Source organism: Haliaeetus leucocephalus, unplaced genomic scaffold, assembly GCF_000737465.1.
Source record: "Haliaeetus leucocephalus isolate CR32 unplaced genomic scaffold, Haliaeetus_leucocephalus-4.0 Scaffold906, whole genome shotgun sequence".
Classification (NCBI taxonomy): Eukaryota; Metazoa; Chordata; class Aves; order Accipitriformes; family Accipitridae; genus Haliaeetus; species Haliaeetus leucocephalus.
Window position 1 is genome coordinate 4816470 of NW_010973342.1, and position 22148 is coordinate 4838617.

General features: G+C 37.2%; 1 protein-coding gene across 5 annotated transcripts in view; it reads right to left on the reverse strand.

Moving 5' to 3' along the window:
- The window catches only part of FAM193A (family with sequence similarity 193, member A), a 79209-nt gene that overhangs the window by 13993 nt on the left and 43068 nt on the right, over positions 1–22148 (reverse strand). For 4 of the 5 annotated variants that reach the window (XR_775395.1, XM_010583538.1, XM_010583537.1 and 1 more), the window contains 10 exons: positions 17843–17987; positions 12943–13020; positions 11222–11334; positions 10825–11067; positions 8679–8832; positions 8387–8566; positions 5070–5321; positions 2449–2647; positions 899–1171; positions 301–583 (listed from right to left, as the gene is read on the reverse strand). Coding sequence is in view for 4 of the 5 variants with exons in the window: in XM_010583538.1 (XP_010581840.1) it covers positions 301–583; positions 899–1171; positions 2449–2647; positions 5070–5321; positions 8387–8566; positions 8679–8832; positions 10825–11067; positions 11222–11334; positions 12943–13020; positions 17843–17987 (1920 nt within the window). In the remaining variant the exon portion in view is untranslated. The remainder of the gene's footprint in view (positions 1–300; positions 584–898; positions 1172–2448; positions 2648–5069; positions 5322–8386; positions 8567–8678; positions 8833–10824; positions 11068–11221; positions 11335–12942; positions 13021–17842; positions 17988–22148) is intronic. The other variant, XM_010583535.1, reaches the window with a different exon arrangement.

Sequence of the window (22148 nt, forward strand, 5' to 3'; positions counted from 1 at the left end):
ACCAGCAAGACAGAGTAAGAAATAATAGAGCTTGACTTATTTATCCCAGGTGATATTTCTAAAAGTGAGAAAACATTTGTTTTTAAGCCTCTAAACTCAAGAACTAGATTCTGCAATGGAAATCATATTTGTAAAGTCTCACACCAAGTTGCATATTAAGTATCTAAACTCAGTCTCATTTGCAGAACACGCAGACAGCTCTTCTTTCACACTACAACCACTGGCAAAGGAGAAGAGGTATCTGTATTTTAATTCCCCTTCTATTGTAAAAAAGAACTACAATAACAACAACAAACTTACCTGCAGACACTTGGTGGGGCACTTACAGAGCTGTCTGTGGTTGAAGTAGGAGGTGCAACTGTAGTAGGACAAAGACCTGAATGAGGATCCACAAATCCAGGGGCTGTTGCAGCAGCTTTGGGGAAAGAAGGAGCAGCAAGATTTGGAAGATGTGGTGTAGAGGCTGGAGACAGTGCAGCAGGAGACAGTGAAGGAAGGGATGCTAAACTGGTAGGACTATTTCGTGGTGCAACTGGTGCAGAATGTCTATGGTCCTCTTTATTAATATTGTGGAACACTTCACCTAAATTGGGGAAAAAAAGAAGCAACTTACAATTAAAAATAATTAATAAGTCTCCATTAACTACCCAAACAACCACACAAAGTGCTGGATATTCTCAGATTCTGTAAAAAACCAGCAGTATTTCAACATCAAGGTCTTTTACAAGGTTCTTTAATCCAGGAGGACAGAGACTGTAACTCAAGAGTAAGAAGAACAGCAATTAAAGAAAATCATCAAGATATATAATATTACTAAAATAAACACATACAAATCTTTATGGTTTGCTAAATGTACATGAGTCAGTTACTAATCTGTACATGAATTACAAATCCTTACCTATCGACGAAGGTCTCTTGGATGATACTTTGAACTGGTTGCTGCTTGACTGCACTGTAGTTGCTGTGCAGGAGACAGAAGAAGTGGCAGAAGAGGTTGCCATGACAACTTTATTAGCTTCCATAAAGGCATCCTGGAAATTGTACAGACATTTCTTCTTTGCAGCATTTTTTTTCTCTTTGCTGTCAATAACTGTTGTTGCTTCATTGCTAGATGTAGTAGGAAGTGCTTCGGGTCTTATTTCTGAGAGTGCTGGTGCTAATATATCACTCCCTTCAATTGAAACACACATAGTTATTAAGAATCACAGAATTACAGAATTGTCTTTATGGCATTTAGAATTAAAGATTCAATAATTTAGATGCAGAGAAACAAGGATATGTTGTTAGTGTTGGCTTGGTAGGATTAGTGAAGTGATCCTCCTTTCCCCCTCCTTCCCCCGCAAATATAGCTGTAACAAAAAGTGCCAAGAAGTCTCAGAGCAGAAGTCACAAACCTTAAAGTTACAATTTTAAGAACACTACTAAATGTGTGTTAACAAGTAGCAAAGATGCTACAGATACTTTATACATTTATAATTTAAAAATTAAAATTGGACACCATTTTACATGCTAAGTATATAAGCTTCAATATCTGAAGTCCAGGTAAGCCATGCAACAATTATAAGCAGGAACAACATATCCTTCTATCAATATAACATCATAAATCTTATCTTTACTTATTGGAAATTCCAGCTAACTACAGTAACACCTTTGTGACAGACCTTCCACACAAGCTTGCCACTAGTCATCTGTTGGAACAACTACCCCAACTACGTTTGTAAATAGATGAGCTGTCCTACTGGGGAAGCTTTTAATGCCTCTCCCTTTTAAATATCCCTGTACTATCTTGACACAGGTTAGCAGCAGATCAGTCTGAAAAAAGCCAACACACAAAACCAAGCTTCCTTTTTCATACAAGTCAAATGAAATAAAAAAGGCATTTTAATATTTGCTATTATGTGAATAGAAAGATCTCTCTCTGTTGTTATTCCTCTTCTATTTTCTTTCACCACAACCATTAGTATTTCCAAAGGCTTCCTGGCTTAAAGTAATCTTTTGCTTGATTTATGCCTCTGTCTTTTTGTATGACAATGCAGTTATCCCTGCACATTTTAAGATGTGGGATGTAGTACCATGTTACCCATGCTCTTACAACCCTGTAGAAAAAGAGCATGCCTTTGTGGCAGAAAACCAAAAATTATTTAAGTTTCCCCTTAATTCCCATTTCTTTGCAACCCTAAACTTCTGAAGACAAAAATACCTCTACAATGACTGTAGGTGAAAAATAGCACGCTATTCTTTTGCCTTTAGCATCCTCTCCCCAATACATAAGAATTTATTTTTTAATTTTCAGCCCCACTGGAGTAGAAATGGCAGCAAATCTCTGCCAGAATCTCATCTTATAAAACCATGATGATGAAACCTACCATTCCTGGAAAAAAGTGCCACACTCCATTTCAAAACATAAAGCTTTTAACTAGTCAGTGTGAAGTAGTAACAAACCCTCACCAGGAATCGTATCAGGCAAAAATGTAGCAGGATTCCAGTTCTTGTCATTCATCATCTCTGATCCCCAAAGACTTATAAATTTAGAACTATTCCAATCTGGAGTGCTCCCAAAACAGCTTGGGTAAATATGATCTTGGAGAGATGCATTGAATACTTGATGCTTGTTTGTATGATTCTGAACTGGAGCTGGCGGTAATGCCTACAAAAATAAAGAGTATTTTCCTCATTAATATTCTGTTTGCTTACACAGTCACTCCAACAGCAATATTCAAATCATAGTGTTTCAATTGTGAAAGGCATTCTAAAAAGCATAATAAGTATTTCCCAGAATGACAAAAAGACTGGTTTGTTGATTTTTAGTGCAGATAATACATTACATAGATTGTATGTACATGTATATATTTTATAATGACAAACATTGCTTTTAGATTCAGCTAACTGATAAATACAAAAAAGCGTTCTCTAAAAATACCTGGGTTAATATATATTGGTAGGGCCTCATTTTTAATTAAAAACAGTATTTGTATATATGTAGAACTTGTTAGGAATTGCTACCTTTCAAAGCCCAAGCTGCCAAAACCAATCCTCTGTGACATGATAATCATTACCACATAAGACAACTGTGATAAAGGGATTACAAACACTTCAGGATTGAAAATAAGCACAGCAGAAAAAGAAATAAAACACTTGTTATTTGAAAACATCATTTTAAAGTTGATTATATTCTTCTGCTTTTTTAATCTCCAAGTATTAACAGGTTCCTGACTTAAAACTTAACAGGGAAGGAATACACCCTTTTATTTTAAGAAGCAACTAGGAGGGGAAAAAAAAAAAAAGGGAACATGCAGTTTTTCTTGTTTTATAGAGGCAAGGTGTTCTGGCTCACCGCATTTCTTCTGGCTGAAATTGTTTATTCACATTCTAGAAAGTAACGTTCTCCCACAGACCTTGTGCAATGCAAGCATTATATTCAATTACTGTCACGTTTAAAAAAGATAGGGAAGAGTGAGTTTGTTCTATTTTTGCACTAGATTTGATGCAATGAAAAGCTACACAGAAGTAGATATAGATATTAAAAATATCAGCTCAGTCCAATGACATTTCAGACATGAAAGTCTGAACACTCATGGCCAAACAAAATACTTACATACCCAGTCTCCTTTTGCTATATAGAAAGATTTTCATTGTCTGACTAATGGTGAAGGTGGGAGAGGCTGGAATACCCTGCATTAAAGAAAACTCATATACATGGGTACAAAGAAACACTTCACAGGGCAGAACAGCCTATCCATGATAGAACAAGCCTGATCCAACAGGGCTTATTAGCTCATTTACCACCAGCTCTGCTACATTCAGCTGGCTCTTCAAAGGCAAAAGGTCCCTAAAGCTTCAGCTTCCACATATGTCTTTCCAGCTCCAGCACCACATAAATACATGGAGCCCAGCTGGTTCAGGTGCTGTGCCAGAGCTAATAGATCTGGCCTGCATTACAAAGCCACTTAGTGCTAGCAGCCTGCTACTCTGTGTGGGGCTTCTGGTGCAGCCTTGACAGTGCGCTGCAGATGTTCCGCTACACAAAGGTCTTCTGAAAGGAAAGACAGCAGAGATCAGGGATGGGAGCTTGAGTAGACTGCCATATGTAAAAAGAGCTCTGGAAGGATGGCAGAAGGTAGGGGCAACAATTAGGGGTTTCAGAAGAATGGCAGTGGGCTGTTGAGAAATGGCAGGCTGGCACAGTGCAGTTACCGAACTGGAGCACTGCAACAGAGATAAGGAAGGGACACCAGTAAGACGAAAAAACAAAGTGGATGTTAAGAAAGACGGTAAGAGTAAGTAATACTCATCTTAGTGAACTAATCTACTCTTCTTGCAACCACAGGATCACTGGACCAGACCAAAGGGAGACGACAGGAATATGTACCTAATGACAAAGTCTTTGCCCCTTTCAGCAGCACCCACAGTTCAGCTGATTTAAATGGTATGTGAAGCAACACCACATTAATAGTAATTCTTGCTTTTGACTCATACTTCTGAAAAGCTGTCACCTGGTCCCAGTCCTTGTTCCACATCTTTCTCTTGCTTATTACAAGTTTTGGGTCAAAAGAATTTTGCAGAACCTGCAAAAAAGCAAGTTCTCTCAAAGCACAAAAACCCCCATCACAAATAGACTCCTATGCCTCAATTTTCGCAAAAAAAAAAAAAAAAAATTACCAGCATTTTGTACTAGAAACCTCAGGATATTATTTCCAAAATGGAATATTAAATTTTGACCTTTAATATATATGAAATGAAGATTTAATTAGTCCTATTACACTGACTAAAGTCCCATCACTGTTTCCACCATTCAATACTCATTTAACTCCATGTGCTTTCTAACCACAGTAAGAAAATTATCAGTCTTCCTGACAACAGCTACCCTTACCCCTGCTGTATGAACATTCCACCAGGTCTGAATCTGTCCTGTTCCCTACCCCTCTCTATTCCCTCCAAACGGACTACTATAAACAGACAATTTAAAGCAACTTTCGTGGTTTCATTGATACTCAGGCACGCCAGTTTATACAGGTGTAACAGTATTTTTGCTAGGGTGAGAATGCATCCATCTCCTTCGTCAGGCTTACCTTATTGTGTGTGAAGGGAGAAGCTGTATACAAAGTGGGATGGATAAGTGGACGAGGCAGATGAGGAATTGTATGCAATGGTATATGTCCATGGATGTGAGGATAAAGATGAAGTGCAGGATGTGCAGGTTTTTCAGGATTCATAAACTGGTGGCCGGCAGGCAGGCGTCCAGTTGCAAGTGCAGAGGCTGTTAGACCTGAGGCTTCTTGTTTGCAAACATGACATTCACAAGCATTTGGACCTTGGTCAGCCTGTAAGAAAATAAAAATTTAAAAAAAAAAACCCAACAAAAAACCCCAATAATAAAGTTCAATCTACTTGACAGACAGTAAAATCAGCTACTTCCCCCATCCTTTTTTCTTAGTAATCATTAATATTATTTCATTTTGCATACATCAATTAATATTGTCAGAGCACCCACAAAATTCTTTCATCTAATACCAATGGAAAAAACCTTGTAGTGAACTAAAAGCACTAGTGGAAGATCTTTATCTTAGTTAAGAAAAGAACGGCCTAAAAACTGACAGCATTTCATACTATATAGACATTTAGTGTTCACAATCAGTGACAACAAGCGAGATACTGATGCAAATAATCAAGAACAGACAGGAATAGAAACCTTGACAGCATTTGATTATTACTAGGCAATTAATTACTCCAGTATGAAAATTCAAATTAGACTATTATTTTCCACAATTTTCCAAGCACATGGAAAAACAGTATGTGTAGAAAGCAGTAATAAGGGTTGATTAGCTGATGAAGTTGGAAGTAGTCCTGAGCTGCATCAGGCAGACCACTGCCAGCACGTCAAGGGAGGTGATCTTTCCACTCTGCTCAGCACTAACGAGACACACCTGGCGCACTGGGTCCAGTTCTAGGCTCCCCAGTACAACAGAGATGGAATACTGCTGTAAGTCCAGTGAAGGACCATAAAGATGATTTAGGTCTTGGAGCATCTGTCATACAAGGAGAGGCTGGGACACCTAGGACTGTTCAGCCTCAAGACAGAAGACTCAGGGGGATCTTATTAGTGTGCGTTCCCTGGCTGGGCTGGGAAGAGGAAGAGTAAAGAGGACAGAGCCAGACCCCTCTCAGTGGTATCCCATGAAAGGACAAGAGAAAACTGGCACAGACTGAAATACAGGAAATTCCACTTAAAGCATTTGTGAGAGTGGTTGAACACTGGAGCAGCTCTGGAGCCTCCATCCTTGGGGATACTCAACACCCAACTGGACACACTGCTGACCAACCTTCTCTAGATGACATTGCTTTGAGCAGGAGAGCTGGACTAAACTATCTGCAGATGTCCTTTCCAAACTCAACTGTTCTGTGATTGTGTGAAGCAGACGTTTCTCACAAAAAATTTCATAATCGTATCAACCATGAGAAATCCATGCCTTATTAGAACCTTTTACTGATCTCAAGGTATCATTAGCCTCTGTTGTCTCAAAAGGATTCAAGACTTTGGAAGAAAAACAGCCCAGGCAAGAGCAGCTCTATTTCCTTCTCTCAGCTCAGTACTTTTTCCTGCCACTGTCACCTGACATTTCACTGGAAGATAATTTTACAAGTAGTAATACCAGGAACACTTCCCAATTGCTACTCTTCCCAGCAACGTGGCAGTATGCATTTTTCCAAAAAGCAACATTAGCTAACTTAGCTTTCTAGAAAAGAACTGACAGGTGGTATTCTTCTTAAACACGCCTTCCTCTCAGAAACACATAACTCTTCATTATCACAAAAAAGAATTACAGCCTTTGACAAAAGGTATATTTTAACTACCAAAGAGTTCATAAACCAAATACAATTATTGAATTAATTAGGTGTATAAAGAAAAAATAACTTTCTCATAAAAAAAAATTGTATCATGAAGAGACCAATACTATTCTACTAACAAATGTAAATGGAAAAAAAATGTCAAAGAGTATGGCAAGATTCAAAATCCAATTCTGACAAACCTTTGGGTACTGAGTATGAAAAGGAATCCGAAGAGAAATAAAGATACTGCATAAATGAGCGACCCCAACAGATAATGCCAAAAAATCGGAAATGCACATGACATGTACCAGCGAAATCAGTCACTTGAATGCAGTGTTACAAGGTAGATACTCAGCTCTGATTAAAAAAATCAGGCTAAAAAAAAAAAGGAAGACATTAAGAGTTCCTCAGAATAATTCTGAGAAAATTCTTTTTCCTCAAAGAAAACAAAAAAGAAGAAGGTTAAATCTGCCTTTTTATCTTGCATTTTTAGCTTGCTTCCCTAAGGCAAGCAGACTTACATAATCTCATTTGATTTTCCACAACAAATGCTGAATCTGTTCACCAGTTTCAAACTAGTTTGACAGCAGTCTCAGCCCATGTAAGTATTATGCCATTGGTCAGCCAGAGTAAAACATGTCAGCATACTCGCTGAAAGAACAGTAGCTTAATACTCTTAGTATACTTAAAACATGAGAAAATACTTCCAGTGGAAGGCCTTACAAACATCCTAACAACAGGGGAATATCTAATGGGAGTTCCCACCTGACTATCATCTAAAGTCTGAAAGGTGCCCCCTCCCATGTGGATTCTTTCATACAATAAACAATAAAAGCGACTGCTAGGTTCCCTCTCAATGCAGCAATCCTGTGTTGTAGCTGCAGGGTAACTCAGATTAAAAGCCACACAATCCCAAAGATAAGTCCATCGGATGCTTTGCTTTGGTGCTCAGGTTAAACCAAACACCTGCTGAGCAGATACTCTAGACATGGCTCTCTGGGTGGTCTGGTGACCTCACAGTAAAGAGCTTAATAACCTTAAGCCATTAAAAAAAAAATATTAAAAAATTAAAAAGAGCCAAACACCCCAAGACCCATGCCGTAAGTCATGCAATGGATTTAACTACACAGAGTTTCATCAGGGGAAGTTAGTTTTCAGATATAATATTAAAAAGTGCCCATTAAGAATTCACATCATTTCCCCCCACCCCAATGAATTTCAAATAGCATTAATATTTAACAAAGACCAAGCTCAACCTTCAAAGTAGAAATGCTTTTTAGTTTCTGTTTCTCACTCATACAAGCAAGAACAAATTTTTTTCCCCTCTTACTGAAGCCACCTTCAATATAACTAACATATTTCAGGTTTTGATTAAAGGAAAATATTAGCCATGACAATATACAACGAGCTGAAAAATATTTTTGGTATCGTATCTACCTACTGAAAACGTAACATACTAGAAGTTAAATATTTAATTGAAGATATAAATACATTATCATTCGAGCATCCACATTTCAAAAATTAATTTACTAAAAGGGTTGCTTTTAGTTTACTATACCTGCTGACTAGGGTAAGAAGGTGGTGGACTATCCATTTTTGCTTCATCTTTCCTTAATGCCCTTTTTCCTAAAGGCATTTCCTCCTTTTGAGTCCCTGGTGGTTCACCACTGCTCTCCCCATCCGCTTCTTCATCATCTGCTTCTGAGGAACTGCTGCTAGTACTGCTCACCTGAGGAGACTGGACAACATTAACTCATTAACATCGGGGTGAAGGACAGGCCTTTCTCCAGTGAGCACATCCAACTGCCAGAAAAAGATATGCCAGAAAAATGATAGTGTAAATGTTGTACCTCGTCTTTCAATGCCATGTTTTCGCCTCCACCATTTAGCTCACTGTGAATTCCATTCATGTTGGCTACAACCTCTGCATCGTCATAATTATTCAGTGGGTAGATATCAGCAAATTTTGCTGATAATGGTGCAACATCTTCATCATCACTACCACTGAGGGGAAAAGAGGCTTAGATAAATCACAGCGCTTAGTAACCTCGGTTATTGTGAAATTAGGTAGAACACCAAAATGAAATCAAGTTGAGGGCATCCCTTGTATACATGTTCCAATTAGGAGTCAAAGGATTGTTTTTCAAGTTGTTTAACTGAACTTATTTTTTCAGGCAAGTAAAATCAAGCCACCTGCCATATAATCCTACTGAATACAGCAGTTGCATGCCTGAACAACAGACTGGATTGAAAATAAGATTCTCTGCTATTTCTGTGTAAAATATTTTTCCACCACTGTTTTCTGACCAAGAATCTATGGAATTAATGACAGGATATGGATGACCTTTAATTGGATGAAAAAAGCCTTATGCCGATGACTTCCTTTACAGAAAGTGTGAAGTGGAAAAAGTACAATATAAAATTAAAGTTTTTTCCATACCTTAAATGTCAAACCAGTAAGTAGGGAACATTGAACACATCACCGTAACTCTTAAATTTCTCTATAGCAATCAGTTCCTAGACAACTCCACATCTACGTGCTTTTCAGAATCTGCTCTAAAATACTTAATGGAAATATTTTCCACACAGAGAGCTAGTAAAAGAACATGCAAGTTTAATTACCCGCTCCAAGGAAGTGTTGCCAAGATTGGTTAGTTCATGTTTCTACAGCAATCCAGAGCTCCTAGAAGAGCTCCTAAAGTGTGCACATTATCATTTTGCATTCCATGAAATACTGCACCAAAATTTAATTACATGATGGCATCACTAAGCATATTTCAAATGTGCAATGAGGAACTAAAACACAGCAGATATGAGACATAAAATGGCCCTTTCCCAAGGAGCAGTGGTATTTCCCTAAAAATAGGCTTCTTACAATAAATAATACTTGGATTCAACTAAACTAGCTTCTGAAGAGACAAACTGAACAATTTTAGATATTTCAATGCCAGAACTAATGAGAGTTCACAGAAATCGCAAACCACACATTTAAGAATATGTAGCTAAACATACCGCCACACAATCTGTTTTCAAGCACTCCCCAAATGGGTTCAGAAACTAAAGTCCTGTTGTGGAAGATTAAACCATTGACAGTAGTAGATGCAAAGGTAAATGTTTAAAGCAAAGTGAACTTAATGAACTGATATTCATCAGAAACATCCCACAAATCTCAATCGTCCTTGTTCATTACACCATATTAACATGGAATGCTAACACCAATTTCCTTGTCTGTACTGACAACAGGTGTTTCATTAGTGTTCCCACCAGTACTGAAGTTGGGTTTTTTAAAAAATTCCTTTAGAATATCACATGACAGAGAAGACTGCTGGTTAGCTGTACCATAAACATGTACAGAAGCCAGCCTACCAAGCAGTTTTAATCCTTCAGAATTATGGAAGGGGCACAAGTCTACCATTAGACTAATGCCTCAAATCTGACGGTCATTGTGATCTGAATTAAAGAAAGAGGGTGGCATGTACTTCTGATAGGGACGGTAATCTTTGATGCAAGACTCAAGTTAACACAACCTCAACAATCCTAAAAGCCTCCTAATAAAGGCTTTTTTGGCATGAAACTGATTCATATGAAATGACCAACCCTCAAAGAAAAGATCACCAATTTCCTTGCTCATTGTAAGAAAACAGGCCATTTTAAAATGATGCTCTAAAGTAGATCAGTATCTGACGTCCTTGTAATTGCAAAGCAGGAAAGTACATACTACACACACTTCTAGCAATAGTGTTAAGTCAACATCTTCAAAAATTTTTAAGAATTTTACAAGTTTGTTTGGGGTTTTTGTTTTTGGTTTTTTTTTTTTTTTTTTAATTTATGTTTGCACAACATATAGCGCTGGAGTTGTGGTCTGCTGAATACAGTACCATTATTAAATAATTTTCTAAGGCAAAAAAAGCATTACAAAATGATAGTCAGCCAATGCAACTCACCTACTTAAGTTCAATTCACTACAAAATTTTAAAACAAAGAAAAAGAACTTACAAAGTTGGTGCAGAACCATTATCTGCGAGGATCAGTCTGGGGTGTTGCTGAATGGTAATGGGCGAGCTGGAACCTGATCCTGAACTTGCTGAAGACATACTGGGTGGGCGGATCTCAGATAGATAATCCGGAGCAGAATCAATTTGTAGTGGTAACTGATTAATGTGGATATCATCCGTTATTGGAGAATCCATGATGCCACATGTTAAAATGTGTGAAAGGCTGCAGTCATCACAAGTACATCTGTTCAAGAATTAAGATTACAGATTTTTAGGATCTTGTTTAAGTAGCACTCATTTAAAGTAACCACACTCTTTGTTCCAATAATGTATTTCCTTTTTCCTTGAACAAGAAATTAATGATATATTATGATTTCATATTAAAAAAATCAGCTCACCTTCTTCTATAATTACAGTTGGGACAGTCAGGCATGCTCAAACGTGATGACAGCATGTGTCTCATTGTGTCTGTGAAGTTGTTCTCCCCAGCTAGTGCTTTCTTGTTATTAAGCTGAAGTAAATTATAAAGGCAGCGTTTTAGTAGTGCAAGTTTTTCCATTAACAATTCAATGGCACATCATGATTAACAAATTACATAATCAAAAAGGGTTCTTTGGGCAAAATATTTTAAAAGCAGAATGGTTCAGAATAATTTCATGAAAGTGGTGTTTTAATCATGAGTTAAAAAACAAAGAAGTTCAAAGTCACAAACAACAAACATTTGACACTGAAACTCTTCAAAGAAAGTATGTTTCTCCTATGAAATATTAAAGTGGCCAAGTCCATCTCCTTGACTCATTTGTACATGCATCTTGCATGATATTTCTGCTGACAGACCCAGAACTTGAGCAGTTCTTGTCTTGTTTCATGGTATGCAGAAAAGGACACTGCTGACGAATGTAGAGAGAATGCAAACTCACTCTTAGCTTGCAAAAAAGAATTAGGACTAATTCTGTAGCCACAATGGGATAGATTCAAGGAATGAAATAGCTGCCCAAAACAGGACTTGACTGCATTAGTGAAAAAATACAATCCAAATAACCTCCACCCGGCAGAGGCCTAAACCTGAAAGCATCTAATTTCATTAGAAACCTACAAATCTTAAGTTAAACAAGGATGTGCCTAAGCTTCCACTTCTATAGATGCCCAGACCTCATCCTGACCAAAGCAGCCATGGGCTTAGAGCTCACTTAAGCCCAATTAGGATCAATGAAAAAGAGGATTCTTCCTCAAGTCCTCTGAGAAGCCCTGTATACCAGATGTTCTAAAAGACATGGTTAACACAGGCTTATGTTCCTTATAGGAAAAAGTACTTACTGGTGACTGCTTTGGGACATTGCTAATTTAAGCTTAGGTTTACCAAAACATACTGTCATATGCTCTCTTTCTCTGGCTCATGACTAGCATTTCTTTTTGCACAGTGGTACAGGAATGGAGAGGTTCCCCATCCAGTCTTGACTCTAGCCAAGTCACACTGTACTCTTATGGACAACATGATACATACTTGAACACTTCCAGGCTACAGAACAGAGTACTGTATCTTAAACAGCAGACAGTTTTATAATAAGGTAGGAACTTCTACTGGCCCCTCTCCGGCTATAGCTTAAAAAAAGGTAAGTAGTTCTGCTCAGCCTTTTCCCCACAAAACACATGTAGGAGCCATCTCCAGAATCCTAACAGATGCAATCATCTGCCCTGCTACCATGGCTCACACTCCCCAGCTCCGCACACACAAGTGAATTTGTTAAACTCTTGAACACAACATTCCCTACCATGTACATCAAGGCAGCTCCACACTCAATGTATTGGCTGTTTTGGATCCCACTCTAAGGCATCAAAAATTCCCCTTTTATTGTGTAAAGAACTTTAACACCTGGTATTCAATCCTAAGACTGTGGTGCTTAAGTTTTTACCTTGTAGTAACTAAGATGACATACCATTACATACTCTTCTTGAATCTTGCTTTTCTCTATTTTAGCTGACCAAATTTCATGCCTGGCATAGTTGCAGAATCAGATCACATAGGACTAGTACAATATACTACACTCATATGTTTGCATCGTACAAATATACATGAAGCATTAGTATAACTTAGTATGGTATAAAAAAAAAATCCTACCTGCTCTTCAATAAAACGCCTCTGTTTAAAAAATTCCCAGTCTTCCTTTAGCATGCGTTGTTTTGTTTTCATTGCCATCTAAAACAGAATTTAAGGAAAACTCATTGATTTAATCATAGAAAACCTATGCTGTTGTCAATTTGTCTATCAGTTTTGTTAAACCTAGCCTGTCTATACTATTTTGAAAGTCAATATGAAGTGTATTTTATTTGCTAATCATTTGATTTTAATCACTTAAACATAAGATTTTATATTCTTTTACACTATTTTTCAGTCAGATTATTCCACTGTTATTCCTTACGTTAATATTTCTTTTCATTAAGTATTTTCATAGCATTTTCAATAAAATGTAATTGGCATTAAATCCTCAACATCTCAGATCCACTAAAATTCCTTAAAATCTAGAGATACAGGACTTTCAGCAAGGCCTTAACACAGGCTGAAGTGCAAACTCTGATCTACCACATGTGGAACTAACCAGCCAGTCAAAGAGTCAAAAAAAATTAGAAGTAGTAACCTAGACTAACACTATTTACCACTTTTATTCCTCAATGTATTTCATGCCCATGATTTATCTAAGGCTAGAAAAATATTTTATACAATTACTCGTCCCTGAAACACATCACCATAAATGTACATAGAGCCTGTAACTTTTTGTACACAAATGGTATTTTTCTGATTTAGTAAATAAATTCATTCTGACATAACACAAAAGCTTCCATGAATTTTAACACAGCAAAATGCAAGAACAAAGCTTCTCCTGTTGCGCATTACAACATTTTAAGAGCACTACTTCATTAGTGAGGAAAAACAACTATCTAGGTTATCTTTTACAGTTCTTTTTTTTGATTCACCAAATTAATAAAAATATCTACCACCTTATAGAATGTAACAAATTGCTTCATAAAGATATGTTAGTGAGCAAAGTTCAGTAGGTTATACCACTAGCAATCTTTTTTTTTTTCTTCAAAAGCATGCCTCCAGAAATTCATTCTTGATCAAAAGTTTAAAGTCTTACTATTAACCTAAGTGTATTATTGCTATTATCATTATTTAACTTGGGAAAATGAAATTCTAAGCTGGGGATTTGAAACAGTATTAAGTGGTACAGTTTTGCCTAATGAATTTCTGAAACAATCTGCATCACACAATTCTAATTACTACTGTGGATTTTGATTTCCCTTGCTCCAGTGAGGTTACATTAACACCAAAAAAATGAGTTTATCATGTGCATGTGTGTTTTTTTAAAAAAAGAGCATGCATGGAATATTCTTGAACCATTGGTACCATTTCTTAGACACACTAAAAGGTACTGCAGAGCCTAGGGCCAACAACATTGGAAATTTCATCCTGGCTATACTATCAGCTTCTGAGAACCCTTGAGCCATATTTAAACACAGCAACACTAACCGGTTTAGGTGCCCTGCCACCTAGCTGAATCCTCACCATCAGAGACAGGCACCTACATTCACTATACATTATAAGAGAAGACTTCAATGCCAAAGAATGACGTTTAAAACAGCCAGTGCATTAACTGGGAGCTGCCTACTCAAGTCTGCCAAGAAACTGTCAAAGAAAGCAGCATGGTTTAAGTCTTGGTACTCTTGAGTATTAATGGGAACAGGGGCTGAAGCTAAAATTTTCCTACTTCCAACTTCACAGCCTTTCCAATACCCCATGTCTGCTAGTATCTTAAGTTATTAATTCCATAAATAATAGGAAATCACTTCTCTCCCCTCTTTCTTTTCCCCAATGAATATTTATTTCAGCAGAGCAAAGCAGCTGCAATACAAACCACATGATTCATGCCTAAGAATTCTGCTAGGGAGTGGGAGATAAATTCAAATGCTATCAGAAAGGAAAATTTACACTTCGACCTTGCACATCTGCAATGAATATGGTACCACTGCTGTCCAATGGAGAAGAGAGTTCCACTACCACCCTCTTCCTTCCTCCCTGTTTATTCGACACTAAGAAGTATTTGCGATCCATCAGATGGAGACATGGTAAAGTGAGACAGGCAGGTGAACAAGTATTTTTCCGTTCTGAAATACATTTCATCATGAAAACAAAGCCAGCAGTTTGGTCAGAACTGACACATACCACTAGATCACCTGTGAGAACTCTGACATTCATACATACATCACAGGTTACTTGCTTCCAAATTTTAAACTCTGTATCACATGTGAATAGAACATTTGAGCATCCCAAATGCCACCTGTAAATCTAATCTATGTTCCTAGCCTGTTTCACAAGAAATAATAAAATAATTCCTCTTATCACAAACCCTCAGCACTGAAAAATAGTGTTTAAATTATTTATACAGCCACCATAAAGATAAAAAACAATTATGCCTGTACAATACTGTTTTTTCTATTAAGTTGACCAGAACTGTAAAAGAAAAAAAAAAAAAAAAGTCACACACGAATATGGAAAGACAAGCAAGAAGCTCTCCCTGGGCTCTTGTGGAGCTGGGCAAAGGCATTCCTTTATTCCTTTCTTCTGTGGGAGCCAGCAGTAAAAAAAAAGGTAACACTTTCACACAAAGTACATATGACTATCTAGCCATTACTTATGGAAAAGATCCAGATATATTTAGGAACCCCTGAGTTAAAAGTAGTCTAAATCTATGCAGCCTGTACCTCCAGATCCTGTTTTTCTTATCAAATTTAAGCTGTCCTGTTTTCCAGATACCCTAAACATCTTCCTCAGATTTTAACATGTGATATCAGTGCTGATATGAACGGATCCTTATTCTAAGTTTTATTACAGCATACACACGTGGTATTAAGTTACATGTCTGTGCATGACACAGCTGTCCTACACAGCCTTAAAGAAAAAAATAAAGTATATTTCTATTGCTTGCAAAAGCTATTCACTTTTTTCCCCAAGAACAAGTAACATAACATAACATAGTGGGAGGGTCCATTAATTACCTCTGCTGATGCCCTGTCTAAAATTTTGCACATAGTTCCACAGTAGATAAACAAGGACCATTCATAAGTCCTCTGTGATGGTCTGCATTCTAATCTTTGATATACTAGCAATAAAACCTCACAATTTTGATAAGCCAAGAGGCAGCAAATAATGAACATGCATTCACTGTTAAGATCCACAGTTTCCATAGTAGCCAGGCTTTCTGATTTCTACCTTGTTGACAAAAATATCACTGCAAATTCAGGTAAGATGGTCATACTGAATGATGTATTTTTGATCAAAAGAGTATAACCACAGGTTATCACCAACATGGGTTTTAAGGCACAATTGTGAAAATGTTCTTTCTACATATAAATACCAATATCTCCTTTAAAATTTGATCATTTAAGTTTTAGAATGGTTTCCCCTACACACACGCCTTGGAGGTTTTCTTGGTCATTAGGAAATAAGAAGTCATCATATTAAGTTTCCCCAAATGGGAGAAGGGTTTCTGTTTGCATCAGGATACAGGCTTCACTAGGCAGATAAAAAAAATGCTGTAACACAGTACTTGTGGCAATAGCATGGTCACTAGATACAGAGAAATACAGGAAAATCAGTTAAGAGTTGATATTGAAGTGGTGCAGACCAACCAGTCAGAAGTCTGATATGAATGTGACTCCACAGAAATTCCATCTTTAGGAAAAGTAAGTGAATAATGAGAAGTGAATTGGGCTCTGTTTCTTACTGGGGAGGCAGTATCAGACAGCCACAATACCCTGACACCATGAGGAAAATGACTTCTAGTAGCACAAAATGTGAGATGATGAAATTTTACTGAGCTGCAATCAAATATTTAGTTGCATAAAAGCAGCCAGACCAAGAGAAAACTTTGTAACTGATAGCTTACAGATACAACCCCCAAATATAGAACAATCTCTAAAAATAAAATCAGTTATGTCCTGTCTCCATCTTGAAAGTATTGGAATTAATGGTAAAGTTCACTTAAATCTTCATCACAGGGAACAGCTTCTGAAGGACAGTTAGTGTACTGTAAGACTTCAAAATGTTTGTTATCCATAGGAATAACATAGCATTACTAAATCTCAAATTGGATCTCCATATTCCTAATGCTCATAAAACTTCAAAATACAAGAAAAGTTCTATAAAATTCTGTATCTTCAGTTATTTCAAGACACATTCTTTCTTGTAGTATACTTAAGATTGAACTAAACAGTATCCAAAGCCTTATCCTGAGCTGTTTTAAAAAAATTCAAGTTCTTTAAACATGAGAAAAAGCACACGAGCAATTTTGGGAAAGTATAAACAACCACTTGCAAAATAAACAGTTATTTTTCTGAAAATTAAGCTCTTGACAATGTAGAAGTCAGTACAGCAAAGTGATTATTTTCTGAAATGTAGAACAACCTCAGAAGAATCAGCTATCAGAACATATACTTAATAAAAAAAAAGGATAACTTTAGAGGTCTCAAATATTTCTATAGTGAGAGTCTGGAGTTCTGATTTTGACAGCTGCACAAAGGTCATCACATTATGCAACATGCAACAGTTTTTAATTTCATTTAGTGCAATTATTATTTTAGAAACTTAGTGGGTTTTATGGGGTGGGTTTTTTCTTTTTTTCTTTTTCCTAGTGACATCTACAAATGGAAGTTTCAGGTTACTGTGCTATGGGTAATTTACAGGCTAAAGTAATTAAAAAATGTGCAAAGACCACCTCTAAACAATGAATGGCACAACAATCTGCTTCAATAATTTGAAGACGTTTCTGTACAATTGCCATTACATATTTGTATGTTAGTGTTCTTTTCTGTTCTGAAAGACTGACATCAATGAAAAAAGTTACTTTTTGTTGCTTCAAAGCTCTGGATGAAAATACCAAAGAAAGTCTTCACTGGAGGCACAGTCTTGCATGGGCTGCTCCCTACATAATCAGTCTTGAGACTGTTTACATGATTCTTACCTGTTCATCAACATAGTCATCTATTCTTTTCTGGCATTCAAGCCATGCTTCAGCAACTTGACCCATTTCCTGTTCCAGCTGATGATACCTTTGTAGCAAGGTACTATACATATCTTCACTACAGGAATCATGTGTTGTTCCAAGCCTAAAAATTCAAATAGCACTTGTTATAGAAGAGACATTTCACTGGAGAAAAAAAAAGAAAAAAAAAAAAAATCACACTTAAGTTCTGCCAGCCAAAAAAGCGTTGTTAAAGTGCAGTTATTGATACACCTAGGCCCACATAGCTGCTTGTATCCCAAAGTTTAGTATTTTTAGTCATTTTTCAAAAAAATATCCAACAACTGCTTGTTCCAATGTTCTGTAACCAACAATAGCAAGAATGTGGGAAGTGCAACATTTCTAGAGCCTCTTTCCCACGAGCAACCAGATGTCAAACCTACTGAGCCATATTTATTCAAATTTTGTTGCTTGATATATTTATCCTTCCAAATTCTATGGACTAAATATACATGTTGACTATTTACTGAAGAGATATATAGTAAAAATAAAGCCAGAAGCTTGTTAATCAGAACTCTCATGATCAATGCTAAAAAGATTACTAGACAAGTTGGAGTTCCAGCTGGGAAAAGTGCTGTAGGATGAGGCAAGTGAGATAATTTGGTTGCATGCAGTTATGTACTATCACTTGAGCAGCATCAAGTCCAAAACGTGGTTATGCCATACACTGATGACTGCCTCTGTAAGGAGCCCCAGAAACAGGAGACAATTTACCTCCCTTTCTACTACTACATTTTTGTACAGCAAATTCCTTTAAAAAAAAAAATCTATGACACTGCATCATCACAACAATTCTTAAGTAAATAAGCAAACTCCCAAAATCTTGACTTCAGAAATAAATAAAAAGACAAAATTCTATTCAATAATGTGTGTTTAAAGCACACTGAATTGTAGTGACCTGTAAATCGACACAAACTGAAGCTTTTCAACATTTCTCCTACTCAGTAATTAAGGGGAAACTGGTTGGTAGTTAATTAGGCACAGAGGTTGTGTGGCAAGTCAAAGCCAGTGCCAAAAAACAAAATTCAAGCACCTCAAAACTTGATATTTAAGCCCAGTTCCAGCATTTCAGGGAGGTTTGTTAGAGATTTCCATTGCAACAGGATGCTAACACAACCCAAGAACTACATAGTCCTACCCATCACCTGGCAAAGAACTGAGCCCTTAATTTTCATGTGGCAATTAAGTATAATGAAGAGCTGAGCAAACAGATAACTCAGTAAGCATTAAGTCATAGCTGTTAGCATGACTTTGCCAATAAATTCAAGTTTGTTTTATTTTGTTGTTTTTGCCTGGAACCTGCAACACAACCATTTTAGAAGGGTGCGTAAGCAATTATACACATTCTACTTGGTAGAGTACAAAAAGCAGTTTAAAGGGATACGGTGACTTTAGGATACAACACTTCCTCACTATCAGTGCAGACACTGTCAATTCCTGTTACTAGATCACAATTCACTACTCTTCTTGAACCTTGTGTTTCTGGTATTATGCAGTTACGTGAAATTCTGATCCCTACTGTACGTAAGTCAAGAATCTGTTCTCCTAACTGCTGCTGAATAGTACTATTCTTTCAAACAGTAGTTGTGCATAAAATCTTTTTTAAATATGTTCTCAAGCTAGAAGCGAAAGAACTTCATTTTTAAAAATTTAGATTACCAATGCAACAGCATTTACACTTTCAGTTTTTATTGTGACTCTTGATTAGAGGTTAACATGTTACTAGTAAATACACTTTCACCCCCTCAAAGCAAGTATAAAGCAACAATCTAGGTAGTATTTCAGTCCTGTAAACAGAGGTGGAATATATTCCTGGACTGCAGCAAAATAAGGTAATAAAAACGTCACACATACATAAAATTTAACAAGAATTGCTTACTTTACGGTAACTGAATCTTCCAAGGCATACCTGTTGACATAAATCCTACTGTATGCCCGTGTATCTTGATCAGGAACCCAGAATTTTTTGTCCAGCAGCATTTAACTGAAGCTGTACATACACCCTGAACATTGTCCCATCCCATACAGGGAAAGCAAAGAGGACAGAAAACTCCAGGACAGAAAAGCCCCAAGTATCAGTTGTTACTTCATTACCAAACACCAATAAAGCAGCCCGTTGAATGTAGGAGGCATATCAGTGGTTGCATGTAATCAAAAGCATCTAAACCCAAGAAAGGTATTTAACCTCTAAGAAACCTTTAATATAGACAACCTTCATCAGGAAGTACTACTCACTCACCCATGAAAGGACTGGATTTCCTTAAATACTGAAGATACAGCCTTATGAAATGCTGTGTCTGATCTAGAAGCCCTGCTGATTAATTAGCTCTTGATAAGCATATGGACAGCTCTTACAGCTAGTCTGCCAATCGTACAACTGAGTGTGCCTCCTAGACAAACCAGAGGTGTTGACTAGGTAGCAGAACAAGATGCAATACATTAAGACCCTGGTAGTTTACCCTGAGTAGATGACCAGTCCTGTGAAATACTGACACAGTTTATCTTGTATCAGCTAGTAAACTTCAACCCCACAAGACTGCTACATTTAAACCTCTCTAAGTGAACATCTTTTCTAGTCTGACATCTGATAAGCATCCGTGGAACGAATCACAACACACCAACTATGTATTTTGAAAAATCCAGAGATATAAAAAAGATTTAGTGATTGAAATAAGGGTGAACTCCCAAAATCTAAGTGAAGCTGAGATGCCAAGATGCCATTTCACATTTCTTCTTCAGGAAGAGAAAACAATGAGGCCAATGCTCTTTTGTAAAGAGACTGGCAACACCTTCTCCAATGCATGCAAATAAATGATTCTCTCCTGACCAAATGATCAGAGGACTAGGCTCATCCTTGCTTCTCCATGTGAGGCTTCTCTGATTGGAACATTCCTCCACCAACTCCCACTGTAAGGCAGATTATCCTCCAGAAAATTTTCTCAGGGAAGGCTACATAATTCTCTTACTTCAAGACCTAAAGAACTCAGCAGTAAAATCCTGGGAGTCCATGAAAACAGGCATAATCTATGTTTACCAAAGAAAAACAAGACATACACTATATAAACTAGAAACCATGGAAGAGGAAGCTTGTGCTGAACCTCTCCTTTCAAAAAAAGCTCATGTGAATCAATCTAGGCAAAACCATAGTTTTTGTGAAACACCCTTAAAGCCATCTAGCGAGCACAGATGTACTGGAAAAGAAATTCCTGCAGGAAGAGATTCTGACTTCATCGTATTCAAGCCTTGAACTTAGCTGTCACTACAATGAAGTTCTGCAGAGAAACACCTTCTGTTGCTCAGACTTTAATTGCAGTAGCACTTGAGAACAACAGGTAAATGAAAACAATCCAATGCTTTTGTTAAGAAATGACCATAAGCTTCACTAAGACCATTCTCAGCTCTGCAGATGAAGGCAATGTAAACAGTCTTCATATAACCAGGACTGGTGGAGGAAGAGATGCAGAGAAGCCTTGTCAGAAAGCATGGAGATGACCAAGGGATACAGTATCAGTGGTACTGGGAAGTCAAACACGGATCACTGGAAAACTATGTGACTGCACAACATGCTATTGAACATAGGAACAGAATTACCTGTCTGGAGAGGAAAAAAAAAAAAAAAAAAAAAAAAAAAAGGCTTTCAGTACCAACCCAGTTTCATGTAAACCAATTAGACAAGTTATTCTGAGAGACCTTGGACTTCTTGCTGAGCCTGGTGACAATTAAGCTTTCTTCCCTTTTCTTACTTTCCTTTCTAGTATCTACTAGCAAAAGGACAACTCATCAGAAATTTCTTTATTCACCGTGAGCAATGTATCTTGTGACAGACTTAATCAAACTGCTCTTGTATCATGAAAAAATACCCAAGACAATACCTTTAAAAAACATGTACACAGAGCATAAACGTCTCTTCATCAGAAACTAGATTGAGAGGTCAACACGAACCATCCATGACTGTACTTCAGAAATGTTTGGACATAGGAAAAAGAATAGAATTTCTGTGAATTAATACTTCTTCCCTAAAAAACCCAAACACTTTGCAGGTACACAAATCACAAGCAGAGCAGCCTTGCCAACAAAATATACATTCTAAAGCCCCAGGAAACACAATATGCCATCAGACCTACAAGCATATAGCAAGGGGGTTTGTTTCTTTTGCTTTTGCCAGTGAAAAGACTGCTTAAAATGCCAAATTAAGCTATTTGTGCACTGTGGGAAGCATGAAGGTATTGAGGCTGTAATTCAGTTG